Source organism: Chaetodon auriga, chromosome 19, assembly GCF_051107435.1.
Source record: "Chaetodon auriga isolate fChaAug3 chromosome 19, fChaAug3.hap1, whole genome shotgun sequence".
NCBI classification, from domain to species: domain Eukaryota; kingdom Metazoa; phylum Chordata; class Actinopteri; order Chaetodontiformes; family Chaetodontidae; genus Chaetodon; species Chaetodon auriga.
Window position 1 is genome coordinate 18,784,971 of NC_135092.1, and position 10,430 is coordinate 18,795,400.

Below are 10,430 nucleotides of genomic sequence, written 5' to 3' on the forward strand. Positions count from 1 at the left end.
CAGGTCTGGCTCAGAGCTGCTTCTGATCAAACAGGCATGAGCTACTTACAAGAAGCTGAGAAAGTGCCCAGAACTGTCCACTAGGGGGTGCACCTGACAGTGTGTCCACTGTCAGATACCTTCATCCATTCACAGCAGCCCACAGACTACTTCATAGCTCTGCCCTAAAATAACCTCACAAAAAATAACCCCAATGAGTTCCATGCAGGTAAACAGATTGTAATTTTGGCCAACAGACAGATGAATTTCACATTTTTTTCCATGTCAGATTTGGTCTTGACGCCTGTTATGATGGGGTTCCTCTGCGAACATATAGAATATGAACAGAATGTAAGGCTTGAACATTTAGTTTCCTCAGTTCCTAATGCTTACTGAGGGAGGTTAAGGACTACTGAGTGATGCACCTCCATCTGGTGCACGTTGGCCATCTTGCAGTCATACTTTGCATTGCAGCCCACATGGCGAGGACTGGCATCACATATTAGGAAACTCCAGCATGAAATATCCAGCGACAGTTGTCATTCTGGACACAAAAAGCCGACTTAAAATGAGACGCCTGCTTTTTGGCTTCATGTGTCTGAAATCAAAGAAGAGATGGATAATCTCCTTGTCTGTCTCCCTTTTTGTGTATTTTGGAGTTCAACCAGGGAAAAACTGAAAAGTATACCAGTTTTCAGTGATATAAAATTCTGTGTCTAAACTGGTGAATGTACTTCTGAAAATACTGCACTGGAAAACAATTACACACTGGTTCTTCTGTGAGGTTTGAATGAGTCTGTATCATCTGCTGTTTCACATTGTATATTCATTATTTGACACTTTCCTGTCATCCACAGTCAATGCAGAGTGAAAATGCACCAAAAGAAAAAGCACAAAAACATGTCCCTGTCCAATCTTTGGGACAGACATCAACTTCACAGTGAGTGTATGTGTGCAAGAAACCAGGAAGTTTATCACTTTGAATATTATAGATTGAATATATTATATTCACTAATATTTTTTAATTGTCTGATGACCTTTTGGTAGATTTTTATTCGGCTTTAAAAATCCATTAACAAATTTAAGGACAATATGATAATACTGTGAAAGTGGGGACGCAAAATATTCCAGTAACTCAGTTTTGACTTCTCTTCTGGAGGTAAATGATATATGGTAGTGCTTTTTTTTTTTTTCCTTCACAGGGAAATAAGGACAGGAGATTTATGTCGGAGGCACGAAAACATCTCATTGCTGAGAGCCCGCACGCATCTTCCCCTTTAAAGGAGCGCAGTGATGAGTCGCTGGGTAACAGAGGTTGGATGCTCATCGGGTGATCCGCTGGCTATTTCTGTGTCACACTTTTGTCCAGCTTCATCTGATGAGATAACGAAGAACCTGCGTTTACGTTAATCGGATTTGCTCGTGATCGCGGCCGGAGCAGGTCTTAAATTCTGGGCTGTTGCGGAGATTTTCTGGCCCATATGGAGCGTAAATCCGAAATTGCTTAATTTCAAGGACGCGCTCTTGTTTGTTTTTTTCCTCCAGGCCAATGATTTGAGTTGAAAAATTGGATTACGAAACCACACTGTAAAGACCTCGCGCTGTGTCGGCCCCGTGATGCAGTAAACCAAGAAGCCGAGGGAAATATGATGGCACACGCTGCGCCGAATAACTCCGCGGGTTTTGGTTATTTGCGACGCATGGCGTAGGTTTGCTGGGAGGATGTGATCGGTCAGGATTCCCTGGTTTCTCGCTCCGCTGCATCCCAACAGAGTCGCTCATGATGCCCAGAGCTTTGCGGAGACTGGTTCATCTGGTGCTCTTCTGCCCGCTGTCCAAAGGGCTGCAGGTATGCGCGGACAGCATGATGTCAGCCCGCCGTCCTTTGTTGCAGTGACAGGGTCCACACGGTGAATCACCTGCATGCACGTCCAGCCAGGCCGATATCTGCGTGGAGCGCAGTGCGTGCATCACAAAATGTCGTGAATGTTAAAAATGAGGCAGGGTGCAGGCTGTCCATTGATTTATTGTTGTGTACAGGCCTGATGGAAAGTAACTCAATGCATCTACTGACATACTGTACTTCAGTGCGATTTAAAGGTGTTTTGACGTTATTTGAATAGCCTGTTTCCGTATATAATAATTCCACTCGTTCATTTTCGGAGGGATATGTTATTAGTTCCCAATCAGGGCAATATTTTAAGGAATCAATTCCGTATTTTGTCAGAAGCCAGGGAGGCAATCCAAGTATTGGAAAATATGTCTGTTTTTTTTTGTTTTTTTTTTCTCAGTCTTGTCATTGTTTAATTGCAGCTTTGGGTCATCCGGTGTCCAGTGTCACTGAAACAACTGACTTGGTCATTTACAAGGCTGAGGTTATTGTGTGAAAGTGAAATACACAATTGTGTATTATCAGCATATGAATGGCAAGATATTTTGTGCCGGAAACAAGCGGTTACTTTGGTGGAGATTACTTTTATGAGAGCTGCTTTAGTGCTGTGGTTAGTCCTTCAGACAGGGGCCTGACTTCATGTTGGTAACAGCCAGCATCAGTATTCATTTATTAATGTTCTATGTAACAACTTTATATCAGACACAGGTGCCACTGGATGCAGCAGGAGTAGTCACAATTTTGATACTTTTAAGTGCATTTTACTGTCAGTTCTGAGGTAGTTTTACTAAAGCAGGCTGTTGAGAGGGCTTGTAATATCAGCTCGCTCGGTTTCATCCTGACCTGGAGTGACTAGCTGTTCTTTCACTGTGATTTAGATCTATTTTTATGATCAGTTGCTATGTCTTCTTCCATCCCGTCCAACCCTTTTCTCCCAACCTCTTAAAGAGTCGTCTCCCAGCCATTAAGGTGAAGTACCTTCTCCTGGCATGGCTGGGCATCCTCATTGCCAGCTGGGTCATCTATATGCAGTATGCCTCTTACTCAGAGCTGTGCCGCGGGCATGTGTGCCATATGGTCATTGTAAGTATCGTCTCTGAATACTATGACAGCCACTTTCATAACTTCATCAGTGTGATGGTGTTCAGGAGTCAAATCAATCATTATCTCTTCACATTCTGCTGTACAACCATCTCTGACATGCCTCCTTATTGATTAGCCATTTAGCTCAGTGACATAATGTTTCATTTGTGTGAACTAGATTCATATTATGATCAGATTTTTGTTCCCGAAGGACCTCTGACACCGAAATGGTTAAACCTGCAGTATGAAACTACTGTCTGCGTCTTCTGGCATTCAGAGTAGTTAGAAAAACACTGTTCGCATGCTTATAACAGCACAGGCTCCGCCGTGCTCATACTTACTGTATCCTACTCTGTCACTACAGTTGCTCTAGCCTTCAGCTCTGGAAAAATCAATCACTGCTGGTGCACCAGCCTGGGAATGTCAACACAGACACCAGTTTCTAAACCTCTGGTATATGGGGAAACGTAGAGAAATTTGCATGGAAGTGATTGGGTTAATCAGCTTTGCATGAACTCATCTGGCAAGGGCTTGAATGTAACAGACGTTCATTTGTATGTAAGTCCAGCGCTCCAGCTTCAACACCCACAGAACAAGTGCATTACATGCCAGCATAGGCAAAAAAGTACACATGCAAATCAACATGAAATGGATTTTTTTTTTGAAGCAACAAAAAACAGGGTGCGGTGCCATATGTTTCATGAGCTACTGGGTGAAATGTAGCTCCAAAATATCCCCAAAAAAAGGGTTAGGGTTAATATATTCAGGTTGGAGGGCCAAATCGCAGAATAGTCAAAAAAAACACATAATATTTTTAACCACATTTGTGGTCAACATAGACTAAGACAGAAACCTAAATAATGTGCAAGACAATGGGAAACATGGCAGGAGAAGGAGGAGGAGGGACAGCTGGGGGCTGCTCGGGTTGGCCTCCTCCTTCATGCTGGGCCTTTGACCGGATAAAGATACAGCCTATAACTTAACTACTCTCCTGCTGTGCCCAGCTGTTTCCAGAGCTTTCAGTTGTTGACAACAGAACAGCCACTGACATTTAATGAAGGACATGCTCAGAGTAATTGATGCACAATGGAAGATCAATGATGTAAGCTCGTTGTAACAAATAATCTGATCTGCACAACAGTGTGTGTTCCTGCATGCGGACGGATGTGCAGACTGTAAAAGTTTGTGTGTGCCTCAGTTTTTGACAGTGTGATAAATAAAAGGTCAACACCATTACATGGACACATTTCACAGCAATAGAATTAGTGCTGAAGAGGTGGGATATTTGTAGGATATACAAAGGTTATTGATCTGCCTGTTGCTGCTTTGTATTTTGGTTAGAACTCTATAGAAATCTGGCAGTAAACTGCTGGGAAGGATTACCAGGAGTTGTGTCTGCTCTGAGGCAAACTGTGCATAATGCAAGACAAAGCCTATATGATAGGAGTTTAGTTTGATCACAGCAGGCACAGCGTGGTCTTGTTCTTACTCTGGATTTCGACCACATAAAATGTACCATAGAAGAAAACTCTTACTGTTTTAGATGCAGCATATTGATCCTGTTGCACCAAACATACACATACAGCCAATTTAACTCTATAATGGATGTAATTACCAGCAGTAATATTACCCAACCTGTACATTTCCTAGAAGAATTTGTGGAAATGTGTGCAGAACATCTGATTTGCTCTTCTGAGCTGATGTTGATTCTGTTAAATTTGGGCAGGCGATAGCGTCAGATGGTGAGCATTAGAAGGAAACCAGAAAGCGACAGCTAATGGACAGGGGCAGTGTGGCAGATCTCAAATCAGATGTGATGTTAGAAATGTGCTGGATGGAGCACAATGAAAGGTTTGAGTGAATATTTACAGAGCCTGGAGGTGTAAAAAAACTGAAATCCTGAAATACTTGACGTATTAATATTGGATTTAGTAGAGGATGAGGCACTTAAAGAATCTGTTCCCCGTGGTTAATGAAGTGAATGTCCTGTTTCTTTTGCAGTGTGATCACTATAGAAGGGGGATAATATCAGGCTCGTCCTGCAAGGCGTTGTGTGATCAAAGGACTCTAACCCTGCAGCGCTGCATGTCCACCTCCTCCATACACCAGGTAAAATAAACACACACACCAACTTTTGCCTTCAGAAAACACATCCAAACCTCTTCTTCACACAGTGAAAGGTTTGTAACATTTAACATACTGAATGACGTGGCACGGGTTTTATTATGCTTTTAAAATATGAACATTTAATCCTTTGAATAGTTAATGTGGCATCATCCCCACATCATCATCATTTATATGCTGGCTATTATTAAATCAGCAGGTGAGGGTTTGACCTTTATAGAGTTCTGAGCGTCTTTTCAGCTTGTATTAAATTGATGCCTGTATTTTAAAAAATAAAACAAAATAAACCCACTGACCTTTGATGTGTAACACAAGCATTCATTCTCATCTCTTACTGTTGTTGCATTTCTATACTTGCAGGTGTACAGTGGACTGTGGAAGGAGAGACCTGTTGTGATCAAGTGTGGAATTGAGGATCCAGTGAAGACTGACGGGGCTCCAGACTCGATGCTCAGACAAGAGATGAGCCTGTTTGACAAACCCACTCGTGGAACCTCTATGGATGAATTTAAAGAGATGCTGCATAGTTTCCTCAAGGTCTGTTTTTCTCAGCAATTACAACATATATGTTATCATATAGAACAACTACCAACCTTTCTAATCTAAAACTGTATTGGAACATGATATGAATATCCCTTGTGCAACCTTTTTTTTAATGTGCTAACCTCCTTCTTACAGGCTAACCTTGGTGAGCAGTCATCTTTGAGCACCTTGGTGGACCGGGTCATAACTCTGGCTGATGTCAACCAGGATGGCAAAGTGTCTCTAGCAGAGGCCAAGTCAATCTGGGCTCTTCTCCAGATCAATGAGTTCCTCCTGATGGTGGCGCTGCAGGAGAAGGAGCACACCCCCAAGCTGCTGGGCTTCTGTGGAGACTTGTATGTGACAGAACGCGTGGGCCACAGCTCCCTCTACAGGCTGGAAGTGCCTCATTACCTGCAGGCTCTGGTCCCAGAGGCTTTGAGCTCCAGCCTGAACCACTGGCTGGCACCAGCCTGGCCGCGCAGGGCTCGCATCACCATTGGCCTGCTGGAGTTTGTGGAGGAGGTCTTCCACGGGTCCTATGGGAGTTTCCTAATATGTGACGCCAGTCCTCGCCATGTGGGCTACAATGCAAAATATGACTGCAAGATGGCCAACCTGCGCAGTGTGGCATCTGAGGCAGTTGTACGGGGATTTTTGAGGGGCCGGCGCTGTGAGACTAACGCAGACTGTACTTATGGCCGGGACTGCACGGCCACCTGTGACCGACTAGTGAAGCAGTGTAATACTGAGGTCGTGCAGCCCAATCTTGCAAAGGTGTGTGTGCTTTTGCAGGATTTTCTGCTTTTCGGAGCACCTTCAGACCTCCGGGGGGATCTGGAAAAGCAGCTACGCACCTGTGTGACACTCAGCGGTCTGGCAAGCCAGATGGAGGTGCATCACTCACTAGTCCTTAACAACCTGAAGACATTACTGTGGAAGAAAATATCCAACACTCAGTACTCTTGAAAACAGGTTGAGATTATCCAACCTGTACCTCTACATAGTAAGTGAATTATTACATGAACATGAGTAGATTCTGCTCATGAAGCTTTGCCAAATGTTTAAGAGGCTGGTGGTGATTAATATATATTCTCACTCTGCATTGACTGTGGATAACAGGAAACTGTCAAATAATGAATATACAATATGAAACAGCACACGATGGAGACTCACTGAAGCCCCAACATGCATTTGTTTTCCAATGCATTATTTTGAGAAGTACATTCATCAGTTTAGACATAATATTCTCAGGGCAATGCCTATGACTTTATTTGTAAAATAACATGTAAGTAAATCATTTTCAAAATGATTTCTTATATTATTCTTTTGTTTGTCCCTAGTAGAGACAAAGTTTAATTATGACATGGTTTGATTGTTAGTAGATATTAAATGTCCTTCCTGGTATTGATCAGATATTAATGTACTCAAATCGACCTGAACAGACCAGAGTTGTAAAGGACAATCAGACATAATTAAACTTGAATGAATCCATATAAGTTTGTTCAGACAACTGATTTTCAACACGGTGTGACTAAAATTGCGTTCATCTGAACTGGGTACCTGGTGTCAGATCCGAAGATGTCAAGAAATGGAGTCAGTCAGATGTTCAAATAACTCGATCAGCTTTATGTAGTTCTTCATTTTATCTGTAAAGTGACCATAAACAATGTTAAGCATTTGATTTTCATCTACAGTCTTTTGGCTGGAATATTTTAGCCGTCTTGAAGTTTTTCTTTCGAGTGTAAAATACTCACTTTCCACCATGTCTTCAAGGCTCACAGAGGATCTGCAGATGGCTTCAAACGTCTTACCCTGAGCCTGGGGTTCTACACTGTGGAGACACATCAGAATTATGGCATTTGGTTATTAGTCCTTAAATTCAATCATTTAATCTTTTAACAACTTTCAATTCACTGATCTGTTGGTAAACTACATTGCTCCAAATGAGTGCAAGCCTCATGGGACATGTTGGGCGAGTGCAGAGGAAACACAGGAGCAAATAATCTAGAAGTATGAAGTCAGCACAGACTCTCACCTTCCCAGGAAACTCCGCCGCTGCTCTTCAGGTTCATCTGGTCCATCAAAGGTGACCCTCTGGGCGTCTATATGATGAAGATCTTCACTAGCACGAAACAATTAAGGCAAAATGTTTAAACCCAATTAACTGTGTTTTTGCCTTACTTCCTGCGTCTCTTCAAGTTTCTCGTTAGCTTTGAATGTGGGTGTACTGTATCCAACAATTTGACTTGAGATTGGCTGATTTCCTCATGCGCATGCGTCACTCAAAGAGTGGGCGGGACACCGGCAATCTGCGTCGACTGATAGGATTGATGTTTGTGCTACTAATAAACTATAATATTATTGATAATAAAACGTTATTTGTATAGCACCTTTCGTAAAGAAATGCAGTTTAAGTTATGTGATTAACAGTAACAGAAATATTGCTCACATTACAGCCGTTAGTGGACGTTTGAGAGACAGTGGCGTTCGGTTTCTAAGTTTATGCGATCATTTAAATTATGAAACGCTCAAAATTGTTTTTTATCAATAATGTGGAAGAACACGTTGTACAATACAAGCGTTATGAACTTTAACTTGGACTCATACTCCCACTCACCATTTTTTTTCTCGCAGCCGTTTGACCGGTGGTCAGAGAAGCTCGAGACCGGAAAGACTGCTGAGCCACTACGGAACCTGGAAGGGGCCAAGATTCATCTGCTATCGCGAAGGGCCAAGCTTTATTTACTGCACTAAATATAGCAGTTATCTGTTTTGTCATTTGGTGACTACCTTAAATATTCTCTAATACATTTATGGTGCCATAAAATCAGGGCTGAGATAATATTTTAGTTTCTCACAAAGAGATGGCATAAATTCATATTTTGTACAACTGGTATCAACATAGCCTCAAGGGTATGCCATAGATAATTTAAATAAATAAATCTGTGGTATCATTTGAGGGGGTTCAGTTATTTGGGTTATATTTGTCAAGATTATAGAGGTCCATGTAAACACACATCATCATTACATCAGTGGTGCACAATGGTTGAATCTGGACAAACATTCTGCAACACGATTCACAGAAACAAGATTCAGCGATGACTACAGACATACACACAAGTTCAGTCTTCACAACACTGCGGCATATTTCCCTTGCATCAGATCTTTTCCAAAAGCAGATGCATGATGTGTGGAGCAGCAGACTGGATGGACTTTATATAAATGCATTTCTAATGTCTCTTGTTTAAGAATCTATTACATCATGAGCTTGGAGTGGAGGGTGCTGAAAGGCTGTACAGTAGCTCCATTTGTTTCCTTTTGTCTTTGGCACGTTTGATAGTCATCTTGAATAAGCGACAGTACAGCTCCATGGCAGCTGGAGTGTCATCATTCCCAGGCACAGGGTATGTCACCAGGCTGGGGTTGCAGTTTGAGTCCACCACACCCACCGTGGGGATGTTCATCTTTGCTGCGTCTCTGATACCTACATGCTGCTGAAACACATTGTTGAGAGTGGACAGGAAAATGATGAGGTCTGGCAAGCGGACTCCTGGGCCGTACTGGACTGGACCGTTTGTAAGGAGGCCACCCTGCCAGTACCGCGTGTGAGCGTACTCCCCACAATCCTTAGCAGTGCTCTCCACCAGGTGGCAAAACTGACGGCGGCGGCTGACAAACAGTATGATGCCACCACGATACGCCACGTGGGCAGTGAAGTTCAGGGCTAGCTGAAGGTGCTCCACAGTCTGGTCGAGATCAATTATGTCATGGTCCAAACGGCAACCATAGAGGTAAGGTTCCATAAGCCTAGGTTAAAAAAAAGGCCACTGATTAAAATATAAAATTGATGATACATCGTTGTGAGTGGGATGGGATAATGTCAATGCATAAAACTCATGTTACTACCTCAACATTTCCTGCAGGTGTTTTAATGCAAAGGTAGTTTTGGGCCTGCACTGTGGCACGGTTTAAATGTTTGTTAGGTGTAATTAGGCATTTCAAACTTGCAAAGCACAATTAAATAGAGGCGCTCAGAAAAAGACAACTAATTTTAAATCATAGTAAGTCACTTTTATGGCAACCTGAGTACCTGGAGTTATGAAGTGTAGCAGCAACATTTTGGATTGTGTTAAGCACAACATTAAACAGCTGATGAGATGTGGGAAGTTATACCAACCTGTGCCTGCAACCTTTTTTATGGCCAAGATGCACTCTGGCGTTGAACAGGTCTTTTAACGAGAAGAACTCTGACACACGGAAAAAGTCCGGCTTCTCAAGTGACCGGTTTAATATTTCTTCTGTGTAAAAGAGAAATTATAACACTGAAAGTCTGAAGAAAAACAGAACTGGCTAACGTTAGCTTGTACAACCCCCGCTAGCTTCGCATTCGCCAGTTAGCTCACCTGTAACATCGCGAGCTGGTTGTTGAGGTGATTCGGTGGACGCTGCAGTGGTGTATTGATGTCCGACACTGGAGTATCCGACCGTAACAGCTCGTGAGTGTCGTAGCCCCAAAAGGCCTAAATATAGAGCACACACATCGGTAAAAACATCAGACATTGACCAAGCGAGTGCTGCTTGCTTGCTAGCTACCTAGCTAGCTACTGACGTTAGCTGTTGGCTAAATTGCTAATTTGGATTACAAGCATAAAACAAACACTGCCACAACTGACCTGAAAACTTATGTCACACACTCAAAATTTTCCGACTACAACGTTCTTCTGTCGTACATGTAAAAATACTTTAGTACAAGTACCTTTCGTCAGTGCCCGGGCCGCCATGCTTACTTGAGCACCATGGAAGGTCACCCAACTGCGCCTGCGTGTTT

At 42.7% G+C, this 10,430-nt stretch overlaps 2 protein-coding genes and 1 long non-coding RNA gene across 4 annotated transcripts; 1 reads left to right on the forward strand and 2 right to left on the reverse strand.

Moving 5' to 3' along the window:
- The first annotated feature begins 1,257 nt into the window (after positions 1–1,257).
- dipk1b (divergent protein kinase domain 1B) lies at positions 1,258–7,098 on the forward strand. Of its 2 annotated transcripts, none has more exons than XM_076757666.1 (5): positions 1,258–1,828; positions 2,819–2,953; positions 4,955–5,062; positions 5,438–5,614; positions 5,756–7,098. In XM_076757666.1, exons 1-5 carry the CDS (start codon positions 1,760–1,762, stop codon positions 6,566–6,568), a joined length of 1,302 nt encoding a protein of 433 aa, XP_076613781.1. In that variant the 5' UTR covers positions 1,258–1,759; the 3' UTR covers positions 6,569–7,098. The 2 variants fall into 2 exon arrangements, with proteins under 2 accessions (XP_076613781.1, XP_076613782.1); XM_076757667.1 differs by having other exon boundaries at positions 1,259–2,336; positions 2,396–2,953.
- Positions 7,099–7,155: 57 nt separating this feature from the next.
- LOC143337800 (uncharacterized) lies at positions 7,156–8,040 on the reverse strand. The gene is made up of 3 exons (XR_013079204.1): positions 7,638–8,040; positions 7,357–7,433; positions 7,156–7,248 (listed from the first exon to the last, which is right to left on the reverse strand). It is a non-coding gene; the product is annotated as an uncharacterized LOC143337800 (long non-coding RNA).
- A 511-nt stretch (positions 8,041–8,551) lies between these two features.
- mrps2 (mitochondrial ribosomal protein S2) lies at positions 8,552–10,418 on the reverse strand. Its single transcript, XM_076757668.1, has 4 exons — positions 10,359–10,418; positions 10,006–10,122; positions 9,780–9,900; positions 8,552–9,409 (listed from the first exon to the last, which is right to left on the reverse strand). Exons 1-4 carry the CDS (start codon positions 10,381–10,383, stop codon positions 8,863–8,865), a joined length of 810 nt encoding a protein of 269 aa, XP_076613783.1. The 5' UTR covers positions 10,384–10,418; the 3' UTR covers positions 8,552–8,862.
- Positions 10,419–10,430: the final 12 nt, after the last annotated feature.